The 23,063-nt window shown below is 41.0% G+C and overlaps 1 protein-coding gene and 1 long non-coding RNA gene across 2 annotated transcripts in view; both read right to left on the bottom strand.

Annotated features, from left to right (window-relative positions):
• Nucleotides 1-1,334: 1,334 nt before the first annotated feature.
• Nucleotides 1,335-23,063, bottom strand: part of arhgap24 (Rho GTPase activating protein 24) — a 72,044-nt gene continuing 50,315 nt past the window's right edge. The window contains 8 exon segments of the mRNA XM_013275237.3: nt 1,335-3,309; nt 5,521-6,427; nt 6,430-6,690; nt 6,809-6,930; nt 7,004-7,077; nt 8,542-8,674; nt 12,243-12,450; nt 17,113-17,235. Of these exon segments, the coding sequence (XP_013130691.2) occupies nt 3,045-3,309; nt 5,521-6,427; nt 6,430-6,690; nt 6,809-6,930; nt 7,004-7,077; nt 8,542-8,674; nt 12,243-12,450; nt 17,113-17,235 (2,093 nt within the window). The 3' untranslated portion in view covers nt 1,335-3,044.
• On the bottom strand, nt 17,246-19,926 carry LOC109202795 (uncharacterized). Its single transcript, XR_002062728.2, has 3 exons — nt 19,694-19,926; nt 18,387-18,478; nt 17,246-18,208 (listed from the first exon to the last, which is right to left on the bottom strand). It is a non-coding gene; the product is annotated as an uncharacterized LOC109202795 (long non-coding RNA).

Below are 23,063 nucleotides of genomic sequence, written 5' to 3' on the forward strand. Positions count from 1 at the left end.
TTTGTTGTTGGTGCCAAACCACGTTGCAAAACCATTTTTAGAGTTTACAGAGAATGGTGCAAAAAAGAGAAAATATCGAGCGAGTGGCAGCTCCCTGAGCAAAAATGCCTTTTTGATACCAGACGTCAGAGGAATATGGTCAGACTCCTTAACATGCAGGCAAGCGCAACTAAACCAAGGTATGCAGAAGAACATCTCTGAATGCAGAACATATTAAACCTTGAAGCAGATGAGCTACACCTGTTGACACACCTGTAAACTAAAAACTGGAAACAGAGGCTAAAATTGCACAAGAGGACACTGGAAAATGTTGCCTCCTCTAATGAATCTCGCTTTTTGCTGCGACATTCAGATCATAGGGTCACAATTTGGGATAAACAACATGAAAGCATGGATGCATCCTGCCTTGTGTTGACAGTTTAGGCTGCTGCTGGTGGTGTAAAAGACCGGAGCGTTGTTTAAACACCACCTGACCATTGTTGCTGACCCTGTCTATTCCTTGGACCAAAGTGCGGGTTTCTTGAAAACGAGTGCACTGTACTCAAATGGCCTCCAGTCAGATCTCAATCAGAATGAGGAGCCAACAAATATGCAACAACTGTGTGATGTTATCATGTCAACATGGACCAAAATCTCAGAAATGCTTCCAGAAATTATTTGATGCTGCAAAGAATTAAAGCAGTTCTGAAATTAAAAAAAAAAGTAAAAGGTGTGTAGTGAGTGCAGATAGAATTTCTAACCTAACTGTGCCTTTTGTGGTAAGACAGTAGACCGCATCACTGGGCATCACTACTTTTGGTAATTTAAAATTTTTTGCATCAGCTAATACTAATTTTTCATGTACTTTGTTAGCAGCAGTAGACATCAGACACTTGAGACTGGCAGCACAGGAGGCCTCAAGGATGTCTTTTTTCCTGTTCTTTATTTGGACACATTATGAAATACAATCAAGCACCAATCAACACCACATGCAACTTAGGGCTACAAAACATTCGGAGTGAATATTTATAAAACAGCTCGTTTTCAGAAACCTCTTTTCCAGATAGGTGTGTGCATCTCGAGGCAAATTATGAAAGACTCACAACAAAATTAAGGATTTTGATTTTTCTTTAAAAAAAAAAAAAGCACACATTTTAACAATTGTTTTTTTAATGTGAATATTTTCCACTTTTCTCTAAGTTAAATGACTCAAAATAGTTTTTTCCCTCTAAACAAAAATAATGACAAATAAAAGTCCACTCACTAATTGCGTTAACGTGAGGCTAATCAGATGTTCTGCCTCGTCTTCAAACATGTGAGTCGCACATTTAAAAAGGAAAAATGACAACAGAGACTGGCATTAAAATCCATCTTTATTCATATTAAGTCATTTTTAAAGTTCCTTTGTGTATCAAGTATTGTCATGAAAACATTCCACTATCCCCGTCCACTCTGTCTGGCCCTCCATCCATAATCCGCCCTTTTGTGTGGAATTCACAGAACGAGGTGACACTGTCAGCTTGGCTTAAGCCCATTATTTCCCGGTGAAGGCTGTGAAATGAGAAGCACAGGCTCCCCTCTCCCTCCCTCCCTCCTTCACTTGTTCAGGCACTTTTCTCTTCTTTTTTTTGACTCCATGTGCACATTCCAGATGTCCTGCAATGACCAGCAGCAGGTTTAAAAAGAAGCCGAGCAGCAGGTCCGCGCACACGTGTACGCACCAACTCCTCTCTGACGCAGGTCCATTCCTGGTCTGATCTATCAGAGGTGTCCCGTTTTGTAATCATTAGCAAATCCACATCATGTGCAGACATTTGGTTTAGGGCTACATAAATACACTTCATCCATATACAGTCACTTTACAAACATTCAGTTAGTGTACGCTGACCCTCGTAGACTCATGCAACCATCATGCACATACCACTTATTACTGAACTTTGCAGCCAGGCTGATAATGTCATCAAATTAGAGGCTTTAAATTCCCAATTATTTCACAGTAATGACCCACAAACGTGTGCTGGCCTAGAAAATCAGCAAATTGTATCTTTAAAAGCTGCATCCCATACAGTTTCTTATCTGAAATTCTGAATTCAAGACTTTAAAGATTTATGCCAATAACCCACTGTGCAACACCTTAAACTGTAATCTAACAAGCTACAAATCATTCTTCAGTATCAACTCAATTCATGCCATATCCATCTGAATATCAGTAAACCACAATGCAAACTATCTAATCTAGTCACGTCTGCATTTATCTATACAATATTTACAGTACAGGCTCTTTTTCTTTTGGTCATGGGTAAATACAACAGCACAGAAGCACAGGCACACGCATCGACATATAGACCGACAGAACATCCAGTACCAACTTGCAGAGACTGAACAAACATTTAAGTGCAAAAGAAAAAGACAGAAAAAAAACTGATAGAAAATATCACACTTTTATAGCTTTGCTTAAATATCACGAAAACAATGAAGTGTCAGTTTTACTTCTCTTTACAACATATGACATCTGTGTACATGAGCAGACGCAGAATTATATTGAACACTAAGGTGTTTTTTGGTTAGATGGTAAAAATGAATAAAAAGGAGGAGTTTGGTGTGGTCTTTTCTGCATTTTCAGGTCCAAGGTTGGTGTTGTTCTTCTTTTAAATTTTTTTTAACATTTTGTCTTCCCTTCTATCTCGGAGCTAACATAAAATGGTAGTACCATATGTCCTCATAGGCTGCGGTGTACTGTCCCTTTGCTCCATTTCCCAGCCAGACAACTGAACAAACCCCAACCACTTCTGGGAGACTGGAGTGTGTCCATGAGTGTCTGTTTAAATAAGGCTATATACAGATAATGTCACTCTGGCATCACTCCAGGTGATGTCTACATTTATAAAGGCGGCTTACATCAGCCCTATATCTCCTATTTCTTAAATTAAAACGTGCCGTTACCCCTTGCAATGTGTTTTCCCTCCTTCGATCAGCAGCCAAATCTTGTTTAGAGTCTCTCTAAAGTTCACATCATTATAATAACCCAGTTCCTGTCTTGGCTGGCATCTTTTTTCAGCCTTCCTTCACTGTATCCAGATGGTGTTGTTTCGCTCTGGTCGGCGGGGATCGGTGGCTGCGGCGTTGCCAGTTGCGGTGAGGTCACTAAATGTGGAGAAAAACTGTTCCATCTCTTTCTGTAGCATCTGGTTTCGGCGCTCGGCGTCATCCTTGGCGCGCTCAGCGTTGCGCAGCTTGATCTCCGCCATGGTGTACTTCTTCCTCTCCTGGTCCAGCTCCTCGTGCAGGTTCACCATTTCAGTCTCCAGCTCCAAATTACGCTGCTCCAAACTGCAAATGAGGCATACACGGGATTAGGAAAAGATTAGTAGTACCATAGTGAACAGAGGATTTGCTCATCTCAGAGCACAAGGGCAAGTGTTAGTAGCTGCAGATCTTTTTAATTTTCTTAATCACCTAATGAATTACATGCAACCACAATCACTGGGGCTGTGGAAGTGTATAGGTGCCAAAAAAACAAAAACAAACAGGTGCTCAAATGGCAAACTGATACTGCGCCATAGTTTTCCATGTTAATATAGCCAACTTTAAGATGAACTAGAGCTCAAAGAAAAAAACAATTCAAATTTCCTCTTTCTTGACGGCTGTATGGGGAAATTTTTCTCAAATTTGACGTTCAATCAATCTGAAAGCTTAAATAAGTTATGGATTATTCAAGAAAGAGCTATTTTGAGTGACTTCTGGGTACCTTTTCTTCCTGTTCAGTGTTCAGGTTAGATTAGAGATATCAAACTTTGATTTTCAGTGGGCCAGAGCAATTCAATTTGATTCAGTTTCCTTTATATAACACCAAATCACAACTGTCGCCTATGTGAAGTGCCACCAGTGAAACTCTTCTTTTTGTCAGAGTAAAGAACTACACAGTTAATGCCTGCTACAATGTTACATAAAAAAAAAGAGGTGTAGTTTCAACCATACGTCTCAGTTTTGTTTTGCATTTGCAGCAGCAAATGAAACAAATCTGTCAGCATGACTTGTAAGTAGAAAGAAATAATTGCTACTTACTTACTACTTTTTCTTTTATTACTTTGGTACAGGATGAATGTAGAAAAGCTGTAAAACTTAACAAAACACAATTTATGCCCAGTTTTACATTTTCCAAAGCCATGCAGTGGGCTGAATTGGAGTCACTGGTGCCCGACTGGTTCCGGACCCCGAGCCTCGTGTTTGACAACCCTGAGATGAGTTTAGTTCTGAACTAGTTTTGCTCCTGTCTAAATATGGTCATGACCATCTTAAAAAACAAACATACAAAAACAACAGGTTGGCAAAGGTCACAAAAAGGCTTCAAAATGGTAATCAAACCATTATTGTAGGTATTAAACATTATTTTGTGTATTTATGTGTAGCTATAGCCTAATTTTAATGGAAATATTTTGTGGAATTTTAGGCCTCAACTGTTGAAACAAAAAACGCTAACACCCAGGAGTGGCTCTTACAGGATTGTAGCTAATGGAACAGAGTGAAAAAGACAGCTTCTGATTGGCTATTTGATCCTCACAGGAGCGCTTGCCTATTTTGTTGCTTTCCCATAATACGACAAAGCCATGTGGTTGCCAAAGACTAAGGCAGCTGTTCAGACCCGTGTACACTCCTGCTCATTAACGGGAATGCCCACTAATAAGATTTTGATTGGTGGTTTCAGTTTTATTTCATCTGCAGCCATCAGCTTAGATGATCTGCCAAAAGGCCACTGTGACCTTTGGACAGTAATGAGCCAACAAAGGGCAGCTGGTGAAGCAGGCAGGAGGTTACAAAGGCTAATGAGATAATGATGGAATCAGGTGAGGGGCATAAAAAAAGAAAAGATGTGGGCAGACAGGAGGAGGGTGTAGTCACTGCCAGTGAACTTGAACTCTGCGCTTTAATGAAGTGGTGAGATGTTGATTTATAGAGTGGATCCTGATGCTCTAGAAAGGTTTATTCACTGCCTTCTTGTGAAATGGAGGGAATGGTGGATGTAGTAAAAAAGGAAAGAAGACACAGAGCTGGGTGGAGGATGTTATGTTTTATCACTCATGTACTGGTATGTCTCTGTCAACCTGACTAACGGATGAAGCCTACTGCACTAAAAGAAAACAGTGGTCTCTTAGAGCCACCCATGCAAAACAACATTTTAAAGCAGGATTATAGTTGGGACACATTTTTTCTGTTCACTGCTGGCATAATACAGAACAAAGTAAGGCTGTGAAGAGCTGTAGCATCTGACTAATGTGTGCCAGCTTTTCATATCCAGAGGAAGGAAAAATTCAAAATAGGGACTTGTTTTTTTTAAGTGCTAGATTAAGAGAGGTAGCCTGCACCTAACCTCATTTTAAGATTTGAAATTTCCTTTTTTCTCTTTTGATGCGACTGATCTCTACTGGTCTAAACCTTTGAAGATGACAGTATGATACAGAAGAAACCTCACTGGTTTATATGCCTGATCACCTGAGAAAAAGGATGGATAGCTTGCAAAAAAGGCCACACATGGAGCCGTACCTTTTTATCCTGGCCTCATACTCGGTCTTCTGCTTGTGCATTTCCTGCTTAAGACTGGCCACTAGACTGTGCAGGGCGCTGTGGCTGCCGGGTCCATTACCAACAGGAAAACCGTCGCTGTTATCACTGCTGCTCGTGCCCCGACTGCTCCTCCCAACGTCTCCACTTCCTTCTCTGTTGCCATTTCTGCCCTCTCCTTCTCCTTCTCTAGACTGGGGATGCTCGCAGTCCTGTGGTGGTCCATCCAAGTCTTCGTAGTGCCCTCCATAGAAGTCCTGCTCTGGGCAGGTGGTTGTGGAGGAGCGACAGGAAGTGGAGTTGTCAGGGAGGGAGATTTCACAGGAGGAAGTGGACCAGGTGGCACTGTCCACGCTCTGCTTGTCCTCGCAGCTGGTGTTCAGACACGTGTTGGCGATCTGGTTCTGCTGCTGCAGGTTGTGATGGTTTAGCTGCACATTATCGTATGTGGACAGACGATTCTGATTGGTTGTCTGATCTCCGCCGTGGCAGTCACGAGCTTTGCTGTTCTCACGTAACATTACACAGCCATTCGGCTGCCAGAGGCTGTTGCGGCTGTTCGGACTCCCTGTGACAGCGTCAGTCCCATGAATGCCCATGCGTACAACTCCAGTCCCATTCCCTGTAGTGCTGTTTCCACTCGTGACGCCGCTGGTGCCCATTTTTGTCCCCGAGCCTTTGAGTGTGCCACTGCGACGCACAGGTAAGCTGCCACCTCCACTCTGGCTCTTTTCCACAGTGGGATCTGAAGAGGGTGAGGAGCTGAAGGATCCATTGGTAACAATGCCACTGCCTTTACTAAAAGCTGGATTCTTTTTAACGGTCAGCGGTGGACTGCGGGTGACGTCGAAGCGTCCCATGACTCCATTGCGGGGGCTTGCCGATCGTGGGAGCCACTGTTGTCTGCGTGCTGACGGTGTGAAGGAGACTCGTTGGCTTCCCAAACACACTGCCGCACAACGTGTGTGTTGTTGTTCTCAGCATTCTGAGACACTGTAGTGATGGCTGAGGTAGATGTAGTGGTTTGTCGCCGTGACTGTTCAATATTGTTGTTGACGAGCTCAAGGGCAGTAGGGCTGTCTTCATCTCGGGGGAAAAGCACGTCGTGGTGACCAATCAAAACAGCCATGAGCTGCTGGACCAGAACAGTACCTAAAAAGAAACCAAATATCATCATCAACTTTCTTTTAAACTCAACATTCATCTTATTTAAGATTTTAAACTAAATATTAAGAAAGTAAGACACGTGTACCTGACATTCAACACTCACCTTCCATAATTGCTACTGGATCCTCAATTTTTGGCCTCAAGATATTTGGCCCAAAGACTGTGGCCAAGTTTTGGACACTCATTTTATTCACCCCTGAATATGACTGGACTTCATCAAGAAACCTAGGGAAATGGAAAATATCAGCTTCTCATGGCTCAACAATGTAAAACTGTATCCAATGTTAATTATCAGTACCTGCAGATGTATTTTAGGAGGTTGTAGTTCACTGGAGGTAGACTTTCCACAAGCCTTCTCAATTCCTTCATACCCTGCAGATAATAAACGGTTTTAAAGTAACAGAAACTCAGCAAAATAATCATTCATAGAAACTTTTGCAACAGATTGTCTGTAAAGCCCGTGATTGATCACAATGTGTATAATGGAACAATCACACCCAGGATCCAGTGGGAAATGAATCAGTGGAAAAGAGGGGGGGCTTATGTAAATATATACTCACTGGTCACTTCATTAGGTACACTTATTTAGCAAACATCTGAACAATCAATCACACGGAAGAAACTCGAAGCATCCAGGTGTTTAGATACTGTCAAGACTGTTTTGAGCTGACAGGAAAGCAACGGTAACTCAAATGACAACTTTTTACAAACAAGGAATGCAGCAGAGCATCTCTGAGTGCACAGTACAGTGAACGCTGAAGCAGATGGGCAACAGCAGCAGAAGTCACTGTGTGCCACTCCTTAACTGAGAAAAGGAAACAAGGGCTACAGTTTGCATGAACTCACCAAAATTAGACAATAAGATATTGGAAAAATCTTGCCGAGTCTGCTGAATCTTGTTTTCTGCAGCAACCCTCACATGGAAAGGTCTGAATTTGGCAGGATGAAAGCATGGATCCATCCTGCCTCGTATCAGCTGTTCATGTTGCTGCTGGTAGTTTAATGGCATAGGGAATATTTTCTTGACACATTTTGTATCACCCTTAGAAAAACCCGAGTTTCATTTATACACCACAGCCTACCCACCAGGATTGGTGCTGATCGCTGCTTCCATCCATGCTATTTTATTTTATTGCAGCTTTATATTTAATTAAAATCCCTTTTCTCTCGATACAAAACCTTGACTAGAAAAAGCAAACCAGATATAAGAGGATTTATCATTATACCCATTTATAAACTATCTATATGGATTTGCCACTGAATCAGAAGTGGTCTCAGTTAGGTTACTGAGAATAAAGGATATGTGGAAACGCTCTGAGGCCTTTTCACTGGAAAAAAAAAAAAAGTGAGTTCTTTTCCATCCATCTCCTTTAAACTTCAAAGTCCCAGGAGGGTTAAAAAGCGGGGAAACTCTCATCCACACTTTACCATATGTCTTCTCGTACCCATCTGTAGCATATCATATACACACACAGACAAAAACCACAAACAGGTTCAGAAATGCTGAAGAGGGGAAAGACACCAAGGGAGCAAAAGGCTAACCCCAGCCATGCTGCCGACTGTGCCTCATGGTCTGAGTGAAATCCTATTTAGATGTTAAAAGTCAAGACGGACTCAACAAAGTCATTGTGTGAGAAACACAGGGCTGAGCGTGGATGACTGGGCGGCAAAAGAGCAGATTAAAAGCCAAAGAATAAGACTTCTGTGAGGCCTTTTCAGTACCAACTTTTATTGTTATAAAGGTTGAAACTTAAAAAAGAAAATCCCTATGGTGTGTGAAAGCTAATTTGCCGGTAGATGTGGGTACAAAGAAAGCAATCATCGCATGTTTCTTACCATTTCGTCATCTTTGCCCAGGAGCTTGGCGCAGGACAGGAACTCATCGTACTTCTGGAAGGGGATGACGGGCTCGGGCAGCTCTCTGAGATACAGTTTCAGCAGAGAAGCTACTGTGTGCACGTCTGTGTTACTGTTGAGAGAGACAAGACACCCATAAAAAGTTAGGGCCATCATTTATCCTGGGTCAACCGCATGGAGACAAACAGCGATCACCATGAGGCCAACTCCAACTTTAGGTTTTACACCGTAGGGGAAAAATGTCAAGCTGTAGTCGTTTATTTAAAGTGTATGCATACAACTGACAGTACTGACCACCTACTGACTGCTAATGCAGGTGGTACCATCATTTTCCAGTTTTTATTTTCTATGTTTCGGCACTTTCTGATTTATTTAATACACCAGCACCAGCCTAAACGTCTGCCAAGAGGCCACTGCAGCCTTTGGAGCAGCTGGCAAGGCAGGCAGGAGGTTGCAAGGCAGGAGGTCGCAAGGCAGGAGGTCACTAATGAGGGAATCAGCAAGATGAGGGACATCAAAATCAGACACAGGCAGAAACACAGGAGGCTGTAGTTTCTGCCACAGCAAAGCCGAAATAGGAGGGCAGAAATGTGTTACTGTGCAGAGGATGTGATGGACGCACTCGTCAGTGTGAATTTGAATTTCAGGAAGTGATGAGATGTTGATTTATAGAGTCGATCCTGACAGTTTCATCCAGGTTTTATTTATGTTATTGGTGGGAGTGGCATGATGCCATGAAAAAAGCGATCCACAGTTCGGCAGAGGACGGTATGTTTCATTACTCGAGCATGCCTCTGGATGAAGGCTGCTGCATTAAACAATCAGTGCTTAGTCTCCTACAGCCACCCACACGCAGCATAATATAAAAGCAGGTGTATATAATTGGGAAGTATGATTTTTCCTTTTTACTGTTGGCAAAATACTGAACAAAGAGACGCCTCGGAAAGTTCATGTGGCGACTACCACGTCCCTGCCAAAGGAAAGAAAAGCATGAAATAAGGGTTTGTTTTTTTCCCCAGTCCATTAATCCAGGACATAACTGAGCTGAATTTACCGTGAAGAGTGTGATTTTCACAGTTTACTGATCTTTATTGGTCTGAAATAATTACCTGTGGAGATAACATATATAAATGAGAGCTTGGCTGTCTTATAAGGCTTATCAAGTGGATAAGTAGTTAAGAAAATAGATGGACGGGCTTCAAGTGCTTTTGAAAAAGATCAGAGCAAACACAGTGATGTTGTCTTTTCACAGTCACAAAGCTTCACGGTGATCCAGTGAAAAGGCACCTTTCACTTCAACGTCCCTGCAAAATGCATAAAGCGAAAGCTGCAAGTCTGAAACCCATACTGATGTTTAACATTTTACAATAATAAACACAACCTGCAATTCCAACTTTCAGATGTCTTTTGTTTTTATATATTCTCAAATCTTAGAGCAGGCCTTTATGCATTTTGCAATATTGTTCTAACTTCCCAAAATCTGAGTTCAAGTCCAGACATACTTTTAGCTGTACAAATAGGAAACATTTTGATTATCTTGGATATTTGCACCTTCTGTATCTGTAGGACCGATCTATGTTTTAATACAAAATTTGGACAAAGTGGCGGTTCTTGTTTTGTTTTAGATACCCTGTGCATCTAAAACTGTCTACTGAGGCTGCTGTTCCTCTGGAACCAGATGGGGGCAGTTTACATTTACACAAGTTTAAGATACAGATTGCCATTAAGTTTGTACAACAGCAAAACTGTCTCAATCAACTATTTTCAATACGCTAAACGGACTGCATTGGCTAACTTCCGTCCATCCGTTACGGCTTATCTTCCATGACTCCATTGTTAACATGAAATGCTTTAAAATAAGCTCATATTATACCTCGTACTGTTACTTGGCTACTCTGCAAACACTTCTTTAGCAAACACATTTCTGATATTGTGACATCCCTACTTCTATGTTAGGTTTTCCTGCCCTACTTGGGATTTTTCAGAGGGCTCAAACCTTTAACTGGTGATTGTAAACTGGGAATGAATATTGTGACTGGTTGTCTGCCTCTCTGTGTTAACACTGTGCTGGATTGTCGATCTTGTCCAGAACATACTCCTTTTCTTCCCTGACAAAGTGGTGCCATCTCACAAACTAACATATAGGTGTCCATCCACCTATATGTCCTGTTAAGTGCTTATCCAATGCAGGATAATGGGAGTCTGGCACCTGTACCAGCTGTCACTGGGTGAGAGGCAGGGTTGAATCCAAATCTTTTTTCTGTGAGGCGGCAGTGCTAATCTCATCACCACTGTACTGCTCAGACTCTTATTTTTGTCTATTATTGCTCTGTAATGATGTTTGGGAGAAAACTGTTGCATTCTTGTTTTCTTCATACTGGACAGAAAAATTTGTCTTTGATCGATTTAGATTTAGCAGAAATTGGGTGGAATTCAGTAAGCTCCAAACAAGATGATGACTTTGGACTGATGGGACGCAGAAAAACTCATTTGTGCACAAAAATGTTCCTCTGAGCAGACACGTCAATGAATTGAGCGTGCCGCTTTCTGTGCTCTCCACACACCCACTCAGTCCAGAGGTCTAATTCAGCAACAGAAAATACTTGTTAAGGAGGTCAAGGGGCACATAGGTCCTTAAAACATATTATATAATATGGTAACTGCCTGCATTTGTTTATTATCTGTTTGGTTGTGCTCAAAAACGCAAAACCGGTTCAGTTGTGATTATTTGAAATCTGAATAATGTGTGGCAAAATGCAACACACAAATAACCGACAACAGACTTGTGTTTTCTCTAATGTAATGAGGCGATATTCAAGCTGTTGTGTTCAGAGGGATAAAACGAAAATTAGCAAGTTAAACACCTATGTTTGATAACGATGACAGCTTCATCTCACAAGCTAACATTCCACCAGAATGACCCGAGAGTGACCTCCAAGTGGTAACCATAAAACTGACAAATTGGACATTAGCCATGCAGTAGAAGAAGAATCTCTCCTTTTGCTCAGACAGCCAAAGGAGGCCAAGTGCTAATATGAATTATGACAGAATTTGGGAGACCTGCAGAACTCCCACAGTAAAGATGGCTGAACAATGAGGCTGTGTTTTAAATATAAGACATGAAAAGAGCTGAGGAAATTTGTTCTGATATATCATCGTGTGCAAGAGACATCTCACCAGGTCAGGTATGAATATGGTGCCTGCAACTGTAGTTTCTAAAACATAATCCTTCATATAATTCACCTTATAGATGGACAGATAGTGTGCAAATATGAGGATGACCTCTCCCTGCATGGAGGGGAGTTATCATACATTTTAACTATCGTGGATTTACCACATTGGTCTTTGTGATAGCGCTGTTTAAGCAGCTTGACACTTACTCAGATACTTATCTTCAGTTTAATAAATCATAACCAATAAAGTTTTTGCCGATCTTCAATTATCACATTGCTCAGACTTTAGATACATATTAAATATTCCTAAATTAATTATGTCTTTCATAATTGATACAGGTTTCGAGCAGCTGTATCACTCAAGTTTCTCTAAGCAGATACAACTGAACCCTGTACTAACCCGCCCACTTTTTTTGCATTTCAACTCCCCGATCTGAACGTATCAAGTCGACATTAAAACGCACTGAGGAAATCTAAACCAGCCTGTACGGGCACATTTCTGCTTACCAATCAAAAGAGGGCTTCTCTCCACAGTCAAAGGCATCCTGCAGCTCTTTGACCAGGTTGGCCTGTCCTGGCAGCCTGAAAAGGCCCTCTTCCTGAAGACCCCTCTGCCGAATGAAATCCACGCACTGCTCTACCAGCATAGGGGCGAGCTTGTTCCCAAACCGGCGTTCATACCGCACGGTCTCTTCCAGCTTCTGACCAAAGATCCCTGGAACACACACACACACACACACACAAAAAGTTTACTAATGCTATAAAGGTGATAAATGTCAACTCTATTTATGCTGTTTACATTTTTTATGCAGCCAAGCTTATAATTTAATACAGTGTGTACAACATATTTATTTATATTTTATCTGGAGAAATCAATGCTGTTTAATATGTTGAACTCCCTGACATTTCTCAAAGAATTACAGAGGCCATTAGCATGCCATCTACAGCTCAAGTAACATCAAAGAGGGCAGTTAAATCAATTGAAAGGAATTTATGATAAGGTTTTCCTGACAATCCAAGCAAATAAAATGTAAAATATTCTCTCTCGCACACACACACTTAGTCTGATGATCAAATCTCTAACTTCCTGAGCACCTCTCGCCTTTTGTCCGAGGCAGACGCTGTAGAAAAAAAACAGCCTGATTTCCATTTACAGCCGTCTCATGTGGATGCAACACAAGAGGGGATTAAAGCTGCCTTCCTGAGAGATTTGGATCTGCATACTTTTCCAGTCTCCAGATACAGACAGAGCCTACACACACACACACACACACACACGCGGTACAGTCGGACACCGGAAACAGATCCAGCCTACCAGCATCCTCCTTAACACAGCACGAAACTGCTTCAAATAGACAGACACTAAAACAGACACTAAAAAACTAGTAACTTAAGATTTTCAACAGGTGTATTGAGACTTTTCCCACAAACTGCTGCAAAGGCTTCAAAACATTTCTCATTAGAAGCGAATGTGATTACTCACCCCTCTTAAAAATGACGCAACTTTTAAGTTTCCAGAAAAAAGGCCTGCTTATAAGTTTGTGATAAGAAAACATACCAGAGGTGCAACTTTTCAAGTGCCTGCAGACAAGCATTTTCCAAAAACCAGCCCTAATCTTTGCAGAAATGACAGAGAACAAAACAAAAGCAGTGGAATAGACTGGATGCATCAGTTTGACAGCAGGTCAGCCAAACTGTTCTCATTTTCATCTCTCAGAAAACTGTCTTTGCTTGATGAGAAGAAGCTCCTCAGAAGTCTGGAGTCACTCTGGGATTTTGCCACTTCAGTCTTCACAGCAACCCAAATATGACAAAACAGTGAAATATCTGAAACTGTGGGTCCATTTTTCCAAATATTAGACAGATCTGAGTGGAATAAATAAGAGCTCAGCTTCACTTTAGTAAAGAATGATTAACATCCGCGAGTAACGAAAGGAGAAGAAAAAAAAAAGTGAGTGAAAATGAGGTCATCCCTCCAGACGTTCTGGTCATGAGTCTAGGAATGTTTTCCTGGGTCACATGTAAATGTGTGTGTGTGTGCACCAGCTTATGCAGAGTATGAGCAAGTGTTTATAAGAATATTTGGCGCTCCCAATAGTGCTGGATACGGGACAAACCACAAGACCTAAACATGCACATGAGTGACATCTCTGCAAAAAATCTTAGTATCTGCCAGCTACATGGGATATCTCACACACACACACACACACACACACACACACACAAAAGCATAAAAGTGATTTTAGTTCATGGACAACATACAACCTGTTTTATCAAATACAAACCAATGGAACATTTCATGATAATCCATATAAACACATAATACACCTCCAATTGCTTCTGTGACCTATAGTGTAAAGGTCGAACATGCAAACGTGTAAAACATTTGCATTTCATGAACTGCAAATGTACAAAACTGATGAGACAAATCTGGGATGTCCTTAAGGAAATAAAGTTTAGATTCAACAATATGCCTCCAGACAGAAACATGCTGACACAGCTCTATTTGTTTTACCATCGCTCGGTGTGCCATGGCAGGACTTAGGTAATGCCTTCGTTGTTAGAAGGTTTAAAAAGCGATGATTCAGAGCTTTGGTATGGATGAAATCAACAGTTAGGACAACTACTCTCGGGGTGTGATCTGCATTTATGATTAGAAGAATTAACATCATTTAAAATTTGCCACTTAATTAGACACAATACGGTTAAAAACGTTTTTTTCCCTCCTACTAATAGCCTATAAATACTACTTAATGCGCAGAAGCATAACATAAAGGCAGCTGATGGCTGATCTCACATCCTGCACCCGACCGACATTTAAAAACAAGCTGAAAACTTTCTCCAGCTTTCAGTTTTATGGAGTTGAGATCAAATGAATTTTAGAAGAGGACACTGCAAACCAAAGCCAGAAGACAGATAAGCACCACACTGTTAAGTACATTTATCTGTGGGGTCACACATTTAAAAGCAATTTTTACTGTAAGTTGTGACAGTTTTGGAAGCCACACTGAAGCTGAAAGTGCACAAGCGCGCAGGAGGTGAGGAGCTGAATTAATAGATGAAAATTGTTATGACCACCACTATTAGTGAAAGTCAGTGCGGCACAGGGATCAGACAAAACTGGACAGAAATGGCACAGCAGTCTGGAACAGCTGACATTTAAACCACAGAGAACATGGCTTGGAAATGAGGCATTTTGAAAATATTAAAAGAAGCTCTTTTCAAATTCAAACTCCAAACACTTCCCCAAACGACGAAAAGACAACTGACATTTACCATGACACAGATCTCCAAAGATCCAGACGGAAAAGCCGCAGCTGCACATCTCACACTCTTTCCTGCTTCAGTGTTTGTTGCGGTTAATGCCACATCGCAGCGAGTGGCATCACAGCATGACGGTAAAGATTTCAAGGAGGGCTCATTCATTCTGGCAGTCGCCTTCCTGTCACTTACTGAACAGAGTTTCACCACACTTCAGGATCACTCATCAGCCAATCCGTGCTCAGCTAGCTTCTGCTGCTACTGCAAAATGTGAAAAGCTGGAATATGTGTGTGTGGTGTGTGCGCGCATGTGTCTGGGCTCTGTGTATGTGTGCATGATAGAGACAAAGACAGCCTGGCTCTGGTCCAGCATGGAGCCACCTTTCGTGTGGTATCTTTGACGAATGGCTCGTCCTTTTGAAGAGCAGTCAGCTGCAATAGACATCAAGCTGCCTGCACTGAAAACAGAGGGGCCAGCTCTGCCTCCTCTATTCATTTTGTTACTGAGAGCTGCCTGGACTGGCTGCCCGGTTACAAATGCTGCACTTGTGCCCTGTTCTTACACAAAGTAGGCCAATGTCTGCCAGTGCGGTGGATAACGAAACCACGGCGGCGCAGCAGGAGGCTCGGTAATCAGCGCACTAATTCCACCAAAGTCAGGAACAACTTCATGCAAACAATTACAGCATCGTGCACTTGAGCGATGACTCACAGCTTATTTTATGATTAGATTTCAGTTTACTTGACACATGTAACCACTATAAAATGCATTTGTGTCCTTTTATTAGCATGACCAGGCTGGGTAAAAATGAAAAACAAAAATTCTATGCGGTGATTCAAGAAGCAAAGACTTGGATTTGTCAGTTCAAAAGACACCGAAAACATTATATCAAGTAATGGCCAAGTACTGTGATAATGCCACCCGGAACACATGCCATGACGCCACAAGGGGAAAAAAAGGTTTTAAATGCCAGCACACTCTTATTTACTTTACCAGCTCTTTGTGCCATAGATTGCTGCTGGAAACATCCACAATACACAGTTGCTGCAGATTTGTCCAGTTCCACCACATGCCAGAGATGATGGATTTAAGATCTGCTGACTGTGGAGGCCATTTCGGTACAGTGAACTAACCCATAGTTCAAGAAACCACTTTGAGATGATTTGAGCTTTGTAAAATAGCATGTCTTTCGAATGGACGCTTCAATCGTTAGGGGACACTGTGATGATGAAGGGATGGACATGGTGTCCAAGTGTGCTGAGAAAATACCCGACACCATTGCACCACCACCAGCAGCCTGATCAGTTGATACAAGTAATCTATGCTTTCATGCTGTTTACACCAAATTCGGCATGTTGCAGAAATCAAGACTCATCCAATGAGTTTTTAAAAATCTTCCGTTTTCCTATTTTAAAGTGTGAATTGTAGCCTTAGTTTCCTGTTCTCAGCTTGAAGGAGCGGCAGTCAGTGTGGTCTTTTGCTGCTACAGTTCATGTGCTTCAAGTTCAATGTGCTGTCCATTCAGAAATGCTCTTTTGCATCACTGTTCAGCAGACTGGTCATTCTCCTCTGACCTCTAGAACAAACAAGACACTTCCTGCCAGAGAACTGTCGCTCAATGAGGTTTACTCTTTTCCTCTGTAAACCATAAGGACGGTTGTGGTGGACAACAACCATGGCACATTCAAAGTCACTTAAATCACCTTTCTCCTCCATTCTGATCCTCAGTTCGAGATTCAGCAGGTCATCTCGACTATATCTACATTGTATAAATATATTCATTGGTTTTTCATCACAATCGTTTGTTACTTCTGATATAATTCAAATGACAATAAAGTAGGTAAACTTTGAATGCACATTCCACAGGTATGCACATTGTATAAATATATTCATATATTAAGACTTTTACTTGCCCAAAACGGATTTTGCTGACCAAAAGGTCCCTTTTCAACATATCAGCTTTATCTGGCCTAAACAGAGAGTGAGTTTATACTTTCAGGTAGGGGCTGGAGCACAATGCTGTGAAGAGAAGATGTGGGCTGGATTTACTGGAGACAAAACATCTTGAACGTCTTCGTTTCACAACTGCTGGAAACCAGAATAGTATGTACTAACCTCCACCAAAAGGCGCCCAGATGACTCTTCGGATTGTCTTCACCCAGTCTTCCATGTCATTCTGGGTGCTGGCCATAAGAAGGTAGGTCTCATGGTTGGCTGTCATCCGCTCTCTGTCTCCACCTGTATAAATAAAATGGAGGAAAAATTTAAATGGTGCAAGATTCAAAACTGCACACTCTCCAGCAAGAATTAAAATAACATGAATCGAGAATAACGTTTTTCAGCACAACAAGAAATCACCAGCTGGCTGCAAAACACATTTCTGAACAGAGACTAATGACAAGACAAGACCTTCTGGTAACCAAGGTTGCCATTAAATGTCTTTGTTTGACATAAATTACTTGAACTCCATTTCACAACTATATGTCTTCTGAAACACGTGCACCACACAGTCAAAGGCAAATGCTTGTATCTCAGCATGTTCCATTAGAGGCAGGCTCTGTATCTTGATTTAACCTGTGGATAATGGCCACAAGCACTCTGCTGTCATGTCATACCAGACAGACTGAAGTGGGGAGACTCTGTACCTGTTTCACATAACCAATCTGGCTGCAGTAATCACTATGACAACAGAGCCTTTTTCGCAGCTTTACATCAGCTTCATCGAGATAAACAAAACAACTCGCTGCATTTCACAGGGATGCACCGGGCCTGCTGCAGAAGAGACGAGCTCTTAAGAAGACAAATGAGGCGTCAGACTAGCAGTTTAATTATTTATGACTCTGACCACCAGGGATCCTGCCACATTGATTGCATCAGATGGATGAGATCTGCATGTTGCATATGAAAACTATTAATAGACTACAACACAACATGACAGGCCAGCAAGGGGGGGGAGGGGGGCTCAGGTTTGCTCCTAATGAACTGAAACAAAGAAAGAGAGGGATAAAAAGAGATGCCTAAACTGTTTGCCGGCTCACACAGAGAGTCATGCATGTGTTTAATGTGAATGTTGCCTAAATAGTGCTTTCAACACCTGAGCTGTCAGTTTGGTGCCGAGCTTTGACAGTTAGATCGATCTTTCTTGTCAGGCAGCAGATGCCAGCGTTCGCTCAGTTTGCCATGTTCACTTTGTTTATAGATGACAAACTCCCTGCACAAACACACAATGTGTACACACGACAATAAGTAGACTGACTATACTTAATGTAGAGGATAAGCTTCTATCATCTGTTGGTATGTCATATTTGAAAAGAAGTTTCACATGAGTTAAAAATGCAAGGCTAGTATCACGTTACGAAGTGTGTAAATTTAAAAGCGCCTTCTGTTACCTGTAGGCTTCTCAAAATCCCATGACTAACAGCACAGACATCACAGCATGTGTCAGCATGTATCAATTTAGTGGGGTGGGGCTCTCTGTGTCCTGAAGAATAGGTAAAAAAAGGAAATTTCTGTCTTCCTATCTAAGGACAATACATTTGCTGTACTTTTGCATGACCTCAAGGTTACTGGTACATTACCAGCACTCCCCAACTGTGCTAATCAGTTTGATACAGAAATAAGCAGAGTAGAGGTTCCTGGCACAACTTCATCACTTCCAATTTGCATGGAGAAGAGGAAAAAAATTGGAAGAGGCCAAAACTCCAGCAACACTTGAAATGTATGTGTTTTGGCTGGTAGACTTCACCAAGTTGCTAAAATTTTGACCTTTTTATACAGTAAAGAATACACAAAAATCTAACTAAAATAACTGGCAATGTTTTACAAGCAAAAAATACAATACAGGAAATAAATTTTTGCCAAATTTGACAGTATTCAGACTTTGAAGACACCTCAATCATTAAGTTAAATAAAATTTAACCTCATCATTAACAGTCAAGGATGATAATTAAGGTTACATGTGCCATAAAACAAACTAATCCAATAGGGCGCTACCTTTTGTTAGCAACTATTAGATTCTATATAAAAAGCATAAAAGTAGTTATATTTGAAGCCACTCTTTAAACCATTTTATTAATAAAATAAATGATCTGGCGGGTTGCTACTGTTCATATGGTTCCTAAATATCATTACAGCAGTACATGTAGCTGTTTAGCCTATTGATAGTCAATCTAAGCATCCATTAATCACCCTTAGAGTAAAAGTGTCTGATCAATGCTTGCAAAGGTTTGCAATTCGGCTCTCACATTAAAGTCGTTTAAGTTTTGATCTTTTTTTCGATCTGTATCCAGAAACTAAGACTCATTCTCACAGTAGTCTAATGCGCTCTCTCGCTTTCCTAATCCAGTGATTAGTCACGACCCGCTATTGATCGTTCGCAGAGCTCCCATTAATTAATTACACTTTGCGCGAAGCGGATACGATTCATTAACCTTGCCACGCCCACACATTTACCTTTGAAGACACTTGACGTTTGTGTTTATGCATGCAGAAAACTTATTCGGACGTTCCAGTAAATGTTTGAACGTGGCCATTCACGAGGAAAACAAAAACAAAGCGGCAGCTTTAGCTCACCTCCCAACCGCACAAATCACATCCGCGGCGTCATTTTACCTTCCCTCGACCTGCGACACGCAGTCGGTCAGTCATTCAGTGAGGCTGTTTGTCAACGAAAACAGAACCAAAACGGTGCACTAACCGGTAACCGAGGCGCTCACTCGTGCTCGCACATGGGAGTGTTTCTTTGGCCACCGGCGTAAAAGCTCCGTCGCTCCAAAACACTTCGCTTGGACCGCGCCTCCGCTTTTAATTCAGCACGGAGTCCTCCGTGTAGCAAACTCGAGAAAGCAGGGGATAAAATATTAGCTTTAATTCAAAGAGCGGGTGAGAGCGGCACGATACCGATGAGTTTGCGTGTGCCTACTGTTTCCGACACACCGTGTGAGACTGTGGCGACCAGGGCCGTGCAAAGCTGTTTCGGGTTCCAGGGCGAATGAGTTCCCCCTTATGGTCACGTGTCACATTCAACATAGTAACTTAATGCTCACAAACCAGTAAATATGAAATGAAGAATTTGAAAAAGTGCCAGAGGCTAGTTTGTATAATATAATTTTAGATGTAAAGCAGACATAAGCAACCAATTAAACAACAACACAAATACAATGTATTTTATTTTTGCAACTATGACGTTACATATCAAAGTTGAATTATTTTTAATAAATTATGCTATAAAATCAAACATTTTTAGAAATAAATGCACATTATTCAAATTTTTGTTGCAGTTGACTATCACTGTTACATTTTGACATTAATATGATGTAATTTAAAATGTAAACCTAAGCAGCAAATTGAAGAACAAAGTAAAGGGAATGCATTTTATTTATGTGGTGATATATCAAGGTCAAAGCATTGTTAATATATTATACTGTCAAATATAACACTAAAGAAACAAATAGGATATTTTGTAACTGTGTAACAGCCTTACATTCGTTTTTACATTTGTATCACTGTCACCTCAAACACCTTGAGACGACTGTTGTAAATTGGTAGTGTATAAATAAAATTGAATTGAACTGATTTGAATAATATCATTTTAAACTTAAAGCAGACAATACAGATGCGAATACTGCAGCCATTCCCCAACTCTCTGTGAAAGGTTCTCATGGCCATTGATCAATGGGCTTTGATCAGTGGTTGTTGATCGATGGTCATGACAATTTGCATATTAATGATCCAGGAACTCAGCTCAAAGTCCATTGTTCATTCAGTGGGCTAGTTTCAGTCATTGTGCAAAGGTACTGTTTATAAGGCTGGGGGAACCTGCAGTCAGCTGAGACTGAACAAGTCACTTGGATGAGTGACGAAACATTTCTCCCAGTGAAAACGCTACATCCAGTTGAACGGAAGACCTGGATGATTGAGCATGCATCAAGACGACTTACTGTGCAGAGTTATTTGTGAAACACTAAGCCACAGTGCCTAGAGATGCATTCTCTCTAATGGCCTGCAGGGGGCAATGGATCCAAAAACAAGTAGGATTATATAAAGGCGAATAAGAAAATCTCCCAACTGATCATGAGCTGATGAAGTTATGATCTGAATCACTAGTTTATAGCGTTTAGCATCATGTACATTTTGTAAATTTGGTTCACTATGGAGTAAAATCAATAATAAAGAAATGACTACTGTATGAGCAGGCAGTTCAACCCCTTGCTTGTGATACCTAAGACGACTAGACATCTGGTCTATGAGTGTAGTTCACTGATGTATTTCTTTTATAAGCTGCCTATAATGCATACTAATTAACAATTAATTCTTCTTAAGTTTGGTCTTTTCATGCGGTACACTTGCCTTGAACAAGGCAAAAAAAAATTAAAAAAAATAAAGTATTACAGGCTGATTTGACTCATAAGTTTACAGTGCATATTTCAAAAAGAGAACCCAGTCTTAAGAAACTAAAATCAATTCATATATGTACATTAAAGCACAAATGAAGAATCAGTTTACCATGCAGCAGGTCCAGTGTAACAGCAGTAATTAATTAGGCTGTAGCAACAAGGAAATGGCGTATGTGTAACACTTTATACAAACTGCCTCAACAAGGTCAACCTGACGTATTTCTCAACCTGAGCATGTTATGATTCTGAACCAATGCCTTGAGTCATTACCCACAGTTACACCAATCACTCCCACTGGCCAGAAAGGTTTCTGACTCAGAGGCATCTCCACCCTGCCAGCATTGTTTGCGTTAATTGTCATGCAAAGTAATTGCAATTCCCTGGTGTCCCTTCGAGTTCCTCTGTCCACATTTAAAATCAATCAGCCTTCCATTACTTGCATGGACAGACAGAGCATTTCCTCTCGGAAACAACAGTTGTGAAGCCGTTAAACAAGCGTGCAACAGGATTAAGCAGCATACCATGGGCATTACAGCACACTGCTCTTCCTCCTGTCATTTCCTGTTGATGATCCGCTTTCTTCCATAGCGGCCTAAGTTGGCCTCATAGTTTATAAGGTTGGGTGAGATGTCACACTCACTTAGCACATGGAGAATATAAACTATTTAGGGCTCAAGTGGTAAGTGTTTGGAGAATCTTACTATTTAGAAGCACAGAGCATTTAGATAATCCCATCGTCTCCCAGCATGCAAAGGTCAATCACCGATTTATGCCCTAAAACTATTCTTATCCACTTTCAGTGACATGGAAATGGTGGTAAATAATTAATAATGTTAACTTCAGAAAGAAATGAACATTTAGCTCACAAATCATGAGCCAAAGGTTAAATTCTGACTATAATAAATGAAGATAATTTTTGACTGATTCTTTTACGGACAAAGTATTTCTCTCATACAATTCTTGGGCTGATGGTAGTTCAACTGGCACTATGTAAAAAAAAAGACACTTTTATGACTTTATAAATGATATCAATCTCAGTAGGTGTTCATATGCAGAGACGGTCTTCGTGTATAACAAGACTGTACCTGAAGAGACAACCGTGGCAGCTGTCACAATTCGCCTGATTTGCCATGCTTTGGCACACTGCTCCCAAGTTTTACAAAAAAAAGAAAAAGAAAAAAAGAAAGGAAACCTCAGCTTTCAGACCTTTACTTCAGAAGCAGCTTCCATTCAGTGAGACATAGACATTAAGGTTCACACTGAGACTTCATAGAAGAAAAGTTAAGGAGAAGGGAACACACCATATTTTTCATGTTTTAGCAGTAACTCTACTGGTGATATTCTCTGCAGTGGAACATGTACCAAAATGACAAGTTAGTTTAGTCTTTCCATCTGCTACTTCAAGATCAGCATTACCAGACAGAGGATTAATACAATCAACTCCAAAACCTGATACAGCAACAAACACAGGAAAGACACAGCTAAACTGAACTGCATGCAGCTGCAAGAAGGACTGTCAACTAGACCACTTCGCAATAAACTCCTTGGTTTTTTTTTTTCGAGAACAGCGTTCTGTGAACAGATGAGACAAATGTTGAACTTTTTGACAGAATGTGAAACACTGTGTTTAAATAAGTATGGTATTGCACACACACCAAAACCTCAAATATA

The sequence above is a fragment of the Oreochromis niloticus genome, linkage group LG7, assembly GCF_001858045.2.
Source record: "Oreochromis niloticus isolate F11D_XX linkage group LG7, O_niloticus_UMD_NMBU, whole genome shotgun sequence".
Classification (NCBI taxonomy): Eukaryota; Metazoa; Chordata; class Actinopteri; order Cichliformes; family Cichlidae; genus Oreochromis; species Oreochromis niloticus.